Here is a 13,277-nt window from a genome sequence, read left to right as displayed (position 1 = left end):
AAACTAATAAGTAATAATATGATTAACAAGTAATGGAAATCAAAATAAACTATGAAAAATAAAGGAGAAAAAGGAAAGAGAATCTCATTGATAATGGTGATTGAATCCTCAAATGCATTGTCACCCTACATTGAAGCCTAAACTCTAATATTAAGCTTGAAGAGAAAGAAGAAGGGGACAGGGTATATATAGACAAGGTAAGTCGATGAAGATCTTCAGACCCGGTCAAGGATTGGCACGCCCGCGCAAGGAGGCTCCCAGGGGCGCAAACCCAGAGCTTCAGGAGTGGCAGGTGTCTGGCGTGCCCGCGCTAGATGGCAGCCACTACTGAAGATGGAATCAGTAGCTGGTCTCTTGCTTGGACTGCACGATAGCTTGTACGAAAACGGATATAAATTCTTCATTACTTATCGGAATTAGGCATATGACCAGTCATTGGAAATATCTTGAAACAAGCTTTCACCTCCAACTTGAATCATCTAAAAACTCCAAATAAAAAGAAATTCATGCCCTCTTAAAGTTGACCTATGCAATTCTTTCTTCCTCGCTTCTCTACTTCACTTCTTCTTTCTTCGTTATTTGACTTGGCTTGCACTTGGACTTCTCCAATGATTCGGGAACTCTCTTAAATGACCAAAATTTCCTTGAATTGCATCCCGAGCCATGAACAAGTACTTAATGCAATAAATGAATACGAGAGTAAACGGGAAAATATAAAATGCATCAAAAATGATATAAAAACATAGAAAACCATGCAATTAATCCCCAATTACTCAAGTAATCAAAACCAAGCATTTATTGACTAAAAACACACACAAAAACACATAAAATAAAGCAAAATAAACCAAACACACTACCCTAAAAGTGCCATAAATGGCACTCATCAATATCCCTCTAAAAATAATGGAAACCCTCCCTCCAAAATGGGTGAAACCCTTCCTCCACTATATATATATAATTGAAAATGCCATCCATCTTCATTTATTCTCCTCTTTCCTGCCATGGTTGAACGATGGATGAAGCTGAGAAAGAGCAACTGCTACACATTGAAGTTTGTTGATGTTAGAATCTCTGACACAAGGAGAAAGCCTAGTAGATCTTATTACAAGTGCAAGTTATGTGGGTTTTTTTGTAACTTGATGAATCTGTTGAACTGATGACTTGGAGCAAAGGTCTGAACTATGATGTTGATGCTTCCATGACTAATGGACTGAAGATTTTTGTGAAGCTTGTAGTTGCGATGTTATTATGTTTTTTCCATTTAATTTCATGATGAATTAAGAATGTAATGCTCCAAATGAGTATGGTTATTGAAGGTTGTATTGTAAGCTTCCCAGTTATATATGGATGAAGTTATATATTTGAAGTTTATCCTTTTGTAATATCTACTTAGTTTATTTATTTTGATTTAATCATGTATTCAACTAACAAAAAGGGGGTTAAATACAAAGAAACAACAAGGGGATTAAATGCAATAGTTAAAGCAACAATCAAAACCAATATATTTAAGGAAACACAAAGGAGGTTTAATTCAAAAGTTAAAGCAACATACATAGTTTTAAGGTTCTACAATTTTAATAGAAACATTGTTTTAATACCCAAAAGGAACAACATATGTAATAGTCAAAAGTAGGAGGTCTATGCCAATTTATCATGGGTGCACCAGTTAAACAATTATACATACTTCAATGTTTGATACAAAAAATATCATATCCAAGTTGATACTTGATGTAGCAAACATTAACAATGCTAAGATGCAAGATACAATCCAGCAAATTGTCTCTTTCCTCCTCATGTAGGTTGTGAAGAAGATGCTTACTATTGCTGCTTATTTAGACCCTTGAGAGAACTTTGTCTTAATGTCAGGCCATCTTTACAAAAGGCTACAAAGTGGCCAAATGTCTTACCATTTACTGCAGTTGACAGTCATTTGCTCGTTGCCTCGCCTTTCTTCAACTCACCATCAACCCTCATCTTGTTTCTGCAAGGTCTCCTTATGACTCTCGTAATGATAAGGGTATGATGTTTGGTATGTTAATATTTGGCCATTGCTTCATATCTGGGATAAACTTGATACTAAAGCTGTAAGCTTCTCTGTATTTGGTCACTGATCAAGCCTCTAGTATGGATGATAGCTCTAATAATATATGTCTACATGGTATATATTCTAGTAAGCTGCCAAGATCCTCATAGGCAAGTGTATGTGGTTGTTAACAGACACAATTGACTTGCCATCTATTCATACTCCCCTTCCTCATACATGTAAGATATACAAGTCATACTATCATGGCTAGCTTTTAAACCCTCCTAATGATGTTTGGCCAAATGTCTCTTAGCTTGTCTCTCTCAGTTCTGATAATGTTGTTTTCTTGTAGTAATTCTGATCACAGTGTTACATCTTATATATGCTTGCAAAGTATAAGTAAGATAGAGATTAAGATTTAATAAAGGAATATAAATGGGAGCGAGAGTTAGAAGAGTTATAAAGTTAACCTTCAATTATTGTGAAGCCTACTCCTATTTATTTCCAATGTGGCATTAAAGTTTTGCATAAATTTTGTTTTGTTAACATCACATCTTAGGTTAGGGTTGAATTTGTGCTTAGTTTATTTGCTTTGATCTCCCAACTTTGATACTCGTATTCCACTTGTTGGATTGACTGTATCAAGCTAAGTTGTTCCATGATTTTTTGAATGTAATTGGTGAGAATGCCCCCCTGCACATACTTTTCAGAAGATAGGAAAAAGAAGAGGCCCTAGTAAATCTTTATTTTCTCCAATGTGCTACAAGGTGCTTACAAAAATTCCTTCCATAACCACAAGGCCAAACTCCAGTTAAAGCTACTTTAAGACCTTGCAAGAACATAAACACCAAGTCAGTTGATGTATATGTGCAACAACTAAGTATGTCAGTGCGTGTAAGAATGTAACTTAAAAATAATTGATGCAAACCTTTTGTCTATTTGAAATGATGCACCAGTTATCTCCTCATCCAAGTTTTATCAACATGTTGTTTAAATTCCATACAAAAAAAATCTCAACTTTATGCGTCTTCAGAACCAACTATTCCCCAAGCAAAAGGGTACATCCATTATTGCCATCTAGGGACACTGCATAGAGCAAGACACCGCCATATATAGGTACCCTAAATATGTGCACCACTTACAATCAGGTCTCTATAAGCACTCAAACATTAACCACCCTTTTAAAGCTGCTAAATATGTTCTTGAACACCAATGGCCTCTTAAGCTCCTCTAAATAAATCCAAGAATTGAATATATTGATTCAAGTTGGATCATCTCACATAATTAAGACAAGTATACATAAGAGTCACCATGGGAGCCATAAACTCATCAAGTGCTTATTTTTTGACTTTATACAGTGTCTTAACCATATCCACACCATATTCACACCATATCTTTGAAACAAGATTACATTAAGGGACTTGGGTAATATGTCATTGGTGTCCCTTGTATTCTTTAGCAAGACTCTTGTAGCCCGTAAAGAACTGACAATAGAGTTATTAAAATTTAAACCATTGTAGGTATGCTCATTGTTCTTAGCAGACTTAATTAGTAACCCAAGTTATGCCATCAGGTAATTTTAATGCATGTTATATCCGTTCACAACCAACTACAACACATATAATACTACTTTCGTTATTTTTAGTTGCAACTTTGGGATATTATTTGTGAGAATAAAATATTTCAAAGTTCAACTAAAAATAACCAGAGGTAGTAGTATATATACCTAATGTTTGTTGCCCTATCCACTATTGTAGATATACCACATTGTATGCAATAATTCGTGATTAATCACATCCCTCAAATGTTTTTTATCATTAAAAAGCTGCTAAGGCTTTAATTAAATTTTCCAAAACTCACTGTAAGAAATAGGTCTTTTGTGAAGGAACATTTCCGTTGCGAAACACCCATATTTCGTCGCAATCAAAATGCACTTTGCGATGGAATTGTATCCATAACTAGACTTTTCGTATTTGCGACGGAAATTGTGATGTATTTTCAAACGCAGCAAAAAATGGTGTTTTGCGACGGAAAATATGTCACAAAATTGTAGATTTTGTGATGCAATAAAGCGTCACAAAACCAAAAAAAATTAAAAAAGGCCGACCTCCGACAGTCACCGTGTAGACACCAAATTTTGTGTCTCCCTAAATCCAAACCCAATGATGAATAACCTTCAAGGGTTCGTCTGTGATTCAGGTGAAGCCGCAGAAGGAAGTCGTGGAAATCCCTTCTTCTAAGCCTACCCCAAACTTTATTTCGTGTCCAAAATGGTTTTAAATGTGTTTCGGGACCTTGTTTTACTAAAACAACATTTTTCGTGTCCTTTTAAGTGTGCTTGAAGCTTATTGGGACATTATGGAGGAAATAAGCTAATATTTTCTGTCCACTAATCATTTAGATGGATAGGACTTGGAAAGACGATTCCAACGATATATTACAAGCCCAATTCCGACTTACGGATTGAAAGTTATGGCCGAAATACTCCGTCAGGGCCCAAACCGTACCCGGGCTGGCCCGTGTCCATACAAGTCCGTACACTTAATTAAAAATCCATTTTTAAATTATTTTCTTATTTCTGATTTTTAATTAATTTTTATGGTTTTTAAAATCAATTTTCTTATTTTTCTAATTCTTAATTGTTAAGTTTTGCGTGCCTTTTTCCTATTCGTCGGAACCTCATTAAGAAACGTTCTGATTGGCTGAAACACGTAACCCGGAGATTTAATGAATCGAGATGCTTCGGGAAACGCGTAGAAACCGACCTCGGGAAGCTAACGCCAAAGCCACAAGCCTGACGCCAGGCGTCAGGACTTAACGCCAGGCGTCAGCTCCCAACGCCAGCTAATGCTTGGCGTTAACTTTTAACACCTGGCGTTAACTTCTTTCTGGAGGATTCCGTCTCTATCTTTTAGACTGGCCCCGTGCCTATAAATACCCCCCTTCATTCCCCGTTTTTAACAATCAGCGATCAATAGATCCAAAACCCTTCTCTTCCAATTCGTATTGACGAATTCTCTCCTCTCTCTCTAAGCCTTTCTAAACCCTCTCAAAATACGTCCTCCACGACGCCTTAGACGCCCTACGCCTAGTCGCTCATACGATCTGAGATCCCTTGGTACAAGGTTAACATATTTCTGAGGGTTTGGACCAAATCAGTCTAAACTTTCGTCCCTTCCCCTTTTTATTATCGTTATTTCAATTCCGATTATTATTCCTGAAATCTACTAACGTGTGTATTCGTGTGACAGCGAGGATATCTTTATAAGAAAGTGAGTATTGCCTTTAACCATGAAAATCTTTGATGTACATTGATTATGTTGTCACTAACGTGTGTTTTGCAGGGATGTTACTAACAATTTCCTGTAGGGCTAAATAATCGTTAAGCGATTATTATTGTTATTATTGTTGCATGATTAACTTGTTGTTGCGTGCCTATTATGTCGTTAGTATTATTATTGTTGTTGGATGATCACCATATTGCATGCTTAAAGGGAATTTGTATGTGCAATCACGCCTAATAAGATAATTAATAATCCTGTTTAGGCTTAATATGGATTCTAATCTCAAGTGGTCACCAACGATAGTTCTATGTGTTATAATAGTCAACCAACCTAGCTAAAGCATGTTTAGGCTAAACTTGTTGTAATGTATATCAATTGGGCGCGCGAATCGTTGTTATTTGGATCAAGTAGAGGTCGTTTAACAGGCGAAGTAGGCGTCGACGTCACAGTCGAACCCGACTTCGTACCATCATCCCCGAACCCGCATACTGGTTTCGTACCACGATCCGGGCACAACTCACCCCTTTGACCTTCAAACGGGAAAAGGGCGGATAGGGGTGTAACCTTTGCAATCGTGAACGGTTTAACGGTTTCCAAATTCCTCAAAAATTTGGTGGCGACTCCATTTCTTTAAATCCCGACTAGCCTGGGTGAGCCGCCGCGCCTTAAAAGCGCGACGTAATTGTAGGAAGACGAAAATCCCCTACAGTTTTTGGCGACTCCGCTGGGGAGGATTCCTAATTGACCACCAATTTTTTTAGTGGTTAATTGGGCTGAGTGGATGAGACTTGAAAGATCCATTAACGATTATTCGCATTTCCAATTAATATTGTGCCATATTGCATCAAAATTATTGTTGCAATCATACGATAATTTTAGGAGACACTTTTTGTAGGAGTGTTCGGAATTTACCACGACGAAGGGATTAACCGTGCGAACCACTACGAACGATTTTTGGTCCTACAAAACATAGCCGGGACAAGACAACATTTCCAGAAGTCCAACGCCTAGGCGCTAGGCTAAACACCGGAACTTTAGACTTAACGCCTGGCGTTAAGTCTAACGCCCGACGTTAAGCCCATAACGCTGGTGTTGGGCTTGTGGCTCTGGCGTTATGTCACGTCTTAGAAAATTTTTCCCAAAATCTTCGTGCGGGTTCCCAACCTTACTCGTGGAATCATATTTTCCGAAATTCTGAAATCCATACGAAATGCTTATGTATGGTCAACCCATCGGGAAGCTATCACCTATGGTCCAACCTCTTCTGGTTGCGCGTAAGGTGTCTGACTTTACCAAGCCATAGCAATGAACGTAAGTTCACATGGAGGTCCCCTTTAAGTCGAACCTGACCTAATAATGGGTCAGCTTCCGCTCGTCAGGACTATCTATGGTACCCTCCTTGGCTAGCCACAAACCGACCTTAGTAGAACATAGAGCCATGGTTAGGTTGCGAACTCATTTATGAATTACGTTCCTACTTGAGCATATTGTGATGGTATAACTAACCCATGCAGGTTTTCTTTTGTGTGGATTGATTAAACTAACCAAAGACTAAGAAGTTTGCTCACGTCTGACCAAGAGTCTAAAATCAACTAGCCTTAGATGACTTTAGGTCCTTACCCTATGAACAATGGTTGGAAAATAGACTTATGTCTATGCCATGAGTTGTGATCCTATTAATGGTCATGGCTTGTGAAAGTTCCAATAATTCACATTGGTTCAACCATTTTCTCATGAGTCGTCACGAAAGTTTCGAGTCTGAAGTCTAGATTCATGGTTATACAAAAGCCATTGAAACACATGTACTATGAACACACGAGTCTCACTTTTCTCATAACTATGAATAGGAAGTCTCGGGTCTTTCTAGTCTTCTCTTTACTAGTCTTGACATGTGACTAACGTTTGCCAATGGACCATTTTCACACAGTAATTAACACAAAGACTAAAATTGGGCTAATAATTTGAATCAATCATTTATGTTTTGGTCTTCCATGCAATTTGGTCCTGGCATAATGTCTAGACATATGATCATATCATGAGTCTTGGTTAATTAACATAATCACATTCTAGTCGAGTCATTGCACACACTTTGTAATCGAGTCGTGCACCTCTTGTCCATGATCGTATAGTAGATCCATGCATGAGTCACATATGCCGTCATTCCAAGTGAGGGTATCCTATTCCTGGAAATTTCTCCATACATCCTTTCCTTTCCCATACCTTTTTCCATTCATACTCTTATTCCACATACACATTTTCCCATACATCCTTTTCTATACATGTCCATACATTACATACCTATTCTGACATATATACCTCACACATACATTCATGAACTTTCCACATACATCCCTTCCTTTTCCATATCTTTCCATACATACATACATACATACATTCCAATATACCCTTTCCATATTCATACCATTTTCTCCATACTCTTCTTCCTCCATACATACTTCCCATTCTTGGATGCATATTAAATCGAGTTTTGTGTCGTGTAATTGAGTAAGTTGTTTGGTCAAGGCATTAAAACTATTTCCACTCTCCATTTCAGTACTTGGGCTAGGGAGCCAGTGTCACTAGAAAGAAGACTAGCTAAGAAAAGGATGGCAACTGTCGAGGAAGTTAACGCGATGAAGGAGCAGTACAAGAACATGACCGAAGCAATGCAAGCTCTTACCCTTCAAGTCCAAGAAGCTAAAAGTCCCAAGAAATCATTAAGACCCTCGAGGGGAAGGTTGCCCAACTCTCCAAAGGATCGAACCCTTATGTGCAAATCCACAAAGAAATCAATGTCGATCCAACCATCCTTCCTGACAAGTTCAACACCCTTTATATCCCAAAGTTCAAAGCCACTGACAATCCTCTCTACCACTTGAATGCTTTTGAAACTGTCATGATCATCAAGAAAATTGACAGGAACTATTCCCCACCTTATTTCCCATGTCTCTTGATCACACTCCTCAACTTTGGTTCTGTGCCAAGAATCCAAACTCACTAAAACATGGGAAGGAATCTGTCAACTTTTCCTTCAAAGGTACAAGCAAAACCTTCCACCTGAGCATGACTTAAGGGAACTTGGCCTCCTGAAACAAAAGAAGGGGGAAGGATTCACTGAATTTTTCGGAAGATGGAACGCTGCTACAGCTAACATGATCAATCCATCAATTGACAAAGAATCAGTGAAGAAATTCATTGACAATCTGCAAGAAGAGTACCAGCAACACATGAGGTTTAATTTTCAGGACATACTTCTTTTAGTTTGGTTTACTTCCCCGTTTTTAATCCCCCTTTCGGAAGATGGAACGCTGCTACAGCTAACATGATCAATCCCCCTTCCCCGTTTTGGCGGCCAAACTCAAACCCAGCGCCGATCACCAACTCGAACATCCCTCCGGCGACCCCTTAGGTTAGGTTCTATAATCAATGTGTATTATTGCAGATGAATTTTCGGGTCGTGTTGGGTTTTTTGGTCTAGGAATCATAGGATCTTCAATGGCTCAAAATCTCATAAAGGCTGGGTGAGAACTGTATAAGCTATTATATTAGTACTGTATTAATTTTCAGGGTAGAATGAAGTAATATGTCTTAGAAATTTTGTTTATAGATCGACATGATGGATCTTATTGTAATTTTAGGCGGAAGATTTATCGTTTTTCCTCCAACCTAGATGAAGAATGATTCACTTCAGTCATTGGTTATATCATTCACTTGGTTGTTTTATGTTTGAATTACCCTGTCTGATTGAAGACATAATATTTCTCCTTCTATTGGAAATGTTAATGATGCATTCCCCATTCTCTTAAGAATCGAATTTATTTGTAAGGAAAATTCGTAAAGTTTCCAGCTGCTGATGGGTTTGATAGGTGACGGCCGAATTTTTTATGGTGTCAGGAGGGCTGTCCGCCGGCTTCCGGTGGTTAGTCTAGGGTGTAGGGTGAAGGAAGGGGAGGGGTACGGTGGCTGTCGTATGGGGTTTAGTTTTTTTTTTTTTTTGTTTTTTATAAAGGAAATTTTGAGTTTTACCACTAAAAAATTTCAACAAATTGTTTTTTACCACCTACTATTTTCAAACTTTTATTTTACCACCAAATAAAAAAATTAAAGTTGTTTTTTACCACCTTTACCCAATTCCGGTGACTAAAAAGTGCTGTGGGGCCCACTAAAGTGGATACTTTTTGATTTTTACCCTTTTCAATCACGATCTTCTATCCTATAAAACCCCTAGTTCATCATTTGTTGTTCCAAAAATTCGATTTATACCAATTCTCTCAATGTACTGCAATAACATCAAGCAATCAGCCATAAATCATCAGTTATCTAAAGATTTGAAAACGAATTTGCTTTAGCAATGGGAATTGAAGCAGTTAAGGTATGTCATGCACAAGTTTAATTAGTTGATTAATTAATAGGATTGATTCAATTAATTTGTTCATTCGTTCATGTAGAGGTTATTAATCCAGAATTTGGTTAAAACAAGTTAGCAATTGAAACCCACATTCAGTTTTTATTAAATTAGGGTTCATATTAAATTTGAAATTGGGGGTTTTATGAGTTACTGATTGTTAATAGAAATTAGGTGTATGGAAAGCTAATTAAGGTGATTATGTACTACTATTGAAGTTGCTAAGTGTCATTTTGCAGAAGGAATGTCTTCCTTAAGTTTTTCTCCTTTAAAAGAGAGGAAATGCCAATGTGGAGTACCCTTTGCAAGGTTAACTTCTTGGACTAGGGAAAATCCTGGGAGGAAGTTTAGATCTTGCAAATTCTATGATCCAGTGACTGAATCAAGGGGCTGTAAATCATTTGAGTGGATTGATCAACCAGATGGCACAAGTTGGCAAACTGAAGTAATTAACAACTTGCTATTGGATAAGAAGTTGATGAAGGTGAGCATGCTGACTTAAAGAGAGAAGTTGATGATTTTTGTGGACAAAGAAGATGCTTGCTGAATGAGATTGATAGCTTGAAATTGAAATGCAAGGCCCTTAGCTCTGATAGGAAAAAGATGACACAGGAGGTTGAAGGCAGGAAGACATCATCTATGAATCTGTTTGTTGTGTTTGTTGTTATTTGTTGTGTTGGTTTAGTTTTAGGTATGCTTATTAGGAAGTAAGGAATGGAACAATTGATTGTGAAATTGTTATAAGGATGTTGTGTTATTGTTGTATTGGTTATGAAATGAAATGAAAATTTGGTTATGCACTGAAATGAAAATAATTGAATCCAATTACATATGCAAATGTTATAAACAGGTGCTGATCAGATTATATTTTAGAAGTGGTTCAACATACTACAAAATCAGGGTTCCTGCCCTAGTTAATATTGTTCATTCCAAATAGTTAAGTGCACAAAATGATGGACTTGCCACCCTTAGTTGTTCAAATACTTAAGCAAACTGATAAAAAAAACACTTTTCTGTCTACGGTAAACCAAATTTAAGGCAGTAAATTACATATCATGGCCAAGTTCCCACATATCATCCTTGTGCATGAACTGATGCTGATGTAAACCCTTTGATACTGATAACTTGTGCCTGGTATTCTGCTGTCTGGGAAGAGGCTGAGAGGCTGAGGTGTGGGAAGCTTCAGTAAGCTTTGTTCTGCTCCTAGTCATGGGCTGGCTTGCCGATGCTTCCATTGCAGAAGGTTGCACTTGCTCAGTTGGCTGAGATGCATTACAAGCAGAAGATGCCTCAGCTGCTTTTTCTTTTGCCAATTCTTGAGGAAACTTCTTGTTTCCAATGCTATTGGGTCCTGCAGTAGCTCCTAATGCTGCACTCTGTATACATACATTCATAATCAGTAAATAGGTACAGTACACATGACAATCTAAGTATCAAAAATAGTGTAAGTGAATTTACCTTTTTCATAGCTCTCAATTCACTCTTCCTCCTCTGTTCCTTCATCCAAGGGTTGTCCAATGCTGGCCTACCTCCTGATGGTGCTGTGTTCTGAACTTGAACTGGTGTAGGGGCAGGATCTAGAGAACAAGTTTTGGCATAATGGCCAAAACCCCCACAATTCTTGCATTGATTCCTTCTCTTTACTTTCTTGTTCTCTGAATTAGGTGCAGAACTCCCCTCCCCTTGTTCAAGCTTCCTCTTTTTAGCTTTTGATCTCCCAGGTTGGACCTTAAAAGCTGGAGGCATAGGCTCTCTCATATGCACCTTATCCCAATGCTTGGCTCCAGGCATGGGCTGAATGGGAGTCTCATAGGCAGCCAGGTAAGTCTTTATGTGGTAGTATGGGTGGACATAAAGCTCTGGATCAACCCTTTTGTCCAGCAAAGCAGCAAAAGCATGGACACAGGGCAATCCTGTTAAATCCCATCTGTAACAAGTACATGTCCTTGCTTCAAGGTTAACAACACATGTATCATCCTTATACTCCACTTCATAAAGCTCACCCCAACCTGACTGGACAGTGCATGTCCTTGCATACTTTTCCAACCCATCAAACACCTTTTTCACATAAGGAACACACAACCCTTCCCATTCAGAGGCTGCCATCCATTTATCATTGGTCCTCTTCATCATGCATCTTCTAAGCCATTCCATTTGTGTTAAGATTGGCTTATCCCTAGCATCCCTTATAACAGCGTTAAAAGTCTCACACAAATTGTTTAACAACATGTTTGACTTACATGTTGGGGAGAATGCATGTCTGGACCAATGTTGAGGGGGGATATTTGCTAGGTAATCATAGGCTTCTTCAGATAAAAAGTTTATAGACTCCATAGCCACTTCAAAATCAGTCTGACCATATGCATTATAATACTAAATTAAGACACACACAGTAAAAATCAAATGGAACTAACCAAAACCAGAAACTCACAATCAACAAAACTAGGAGGATTTAACTATTATACGTGAGTGTAAGCCCTAGCTACATTCCAAAATAGCTCTTTGAATAGAGATCCTTGGAATTGTTGTTTGAAGTTAGACCAGATGTGTCTAACACAGTACCTAGTCTCAGCCTTAGGTACAACATTCTCAAATGCTTCTAGCAGGCCCTGCATTTACACAAAAAAAGTTACACAATAATTAGTATGCTACACCTATCTCAAACTAAAAAAACATAATGGAGATTACAAACTGGAAATTTATCAACTTACTTTCGGCCTATCAGACATAAAAGTCAACCCTTCACCTTCATCTTTACCTCCAATGCTGTCTACTAATGCCTCAAGGAACCATGACCATGTGTCCTTGTTCTCAATTTCCACAGTTGCCCATGCTAGTGGAAATATGTGGTTATTACCATCCTTAGCTACAACAACTAAAATTTGGCCAGGGTAAGCACCCTTAAGATGGCAGCCATCTACTCCAATAATTGGTCTGCATCCACTAACAAAACCATCCCTTAATGGTGCAAGACACACAAACATTCTCAAAAAAAGAGGGGGTTCAGGCTGCTCTATCCCATCTACAACAACGACACAACCAGTCCCAGGGTTGTGCACCACTAATGCCTTAGCATAGTCCCATACCTTTGCATACTGCTCAGCTGAAGAGCAAAAAATAATTAGCTTTGCCCTACACCTAGCCAACCAAGCTTTAAAGTAGCTCACTTTAATTCCCAAATCAGTCAAAGCTCTCTCCTGTATTTGTCTAATCTTCCAAGTTGGATTGCTTCTAAACTCCTCCAAGTATCTATCAGCTAAGGACTCAGCTGTAACTTTCTTATTCATCTTTGTTCTCATACAAAGATGCTTCAATCTCAGTGACTTGATTTGCCAAGTTTCTCTACACTGAAACACCTAATCACTTCCATGTTCACCAACTCTGTATTCTGTCTCACCCACTCATCATCATCAACAGCATCATAAAACTCTTCTTCTCCTTCACTCCAATCTACATCAGGGTCACTAAGCTTACTATCAAACAAATCTGAAAGATTATAGTCCCCTTCACCATCCTTAAACAACTCCCTACTTACTGTATTCCTCTCACTACCTTCCACCTCCTC

The 13,277-nt window shown here is 38.2% G+C and overlaps 1 protein-coding gene across 1 annotated transcript; it reads right to left on the bottom strand.

Annotated features, from left to right (window-relative positions):
• Positions 1-10,758: 10,758 nt before the first annotated feature.
• Positions 10,759-12,999, bottom strand: LOC110713178. The gene is made up of 4 exons (XM_021891643.1): positions 12,424-12,999; positions 12,178-12,321; positions 11,171-12,085; positions 10,759-11,088 (listed from the first exon to the last, which is right to left on the bottom strand). The coding sequence occupies exons 1-4, from the start codon at positions 12,997-12,999 to the stop codon at positions 10,759-10,761; spliced, it is 1,965 nt and encodes a 654-aa protein (XP_021747335.1).
• Positions 13,000-13,277: the final 278 nt, after the last annotated feature.

The sequence above is a fragment of the Chenopodium quinoa genome, unplaced genomic scaffold (genome assembly GCF_001683475.1).
Source record: "Chenopodium quinoa cultivar QQ74 unplaced genomic scaffold, ASM168347v1, whole genome shotgun sequence".
Taxonomy (NCBI): domain Eukaryota; kingdom Viridiplantae; phylum Streptophyta; class Magnoliopsida; order Caryophyllales; family Amaranthaceae; genus Chenopodium; species Chenopodium quinoa.
Note: the sequence above shows the minus strand (reverse complement) of the source record. Positions and strands in the feature narration are given on the sequence as shown.

What these genes read in the sequence shown, in the direction of transcription:
- LOC110713178 (XM_021891643.1), bottom strand. Translation starts at nt 12,999, where the DNA reads ATGAATAAGAAAGTTACAGCTGAGTCCTTAGCTGATAGATACTTGGAG. An exon ending in TAGCTAGGGCTTACACTCAC is followed by an intron (nt 12,086 to 12,177) that starts GTATAATAGTTA and finishes GTCTTAATTTAG; the next exon opens with TATTATAATGCATATGGTCA. An exon ending in AATTGAGAGCTATGAAAAAG is followed by an intron (nt 11,089 to 11,170) that starts GTAAATTCACTT and finishes GTATGTATACAG; the next exon opens with AGTGCAGCATTAGGAGCTAC.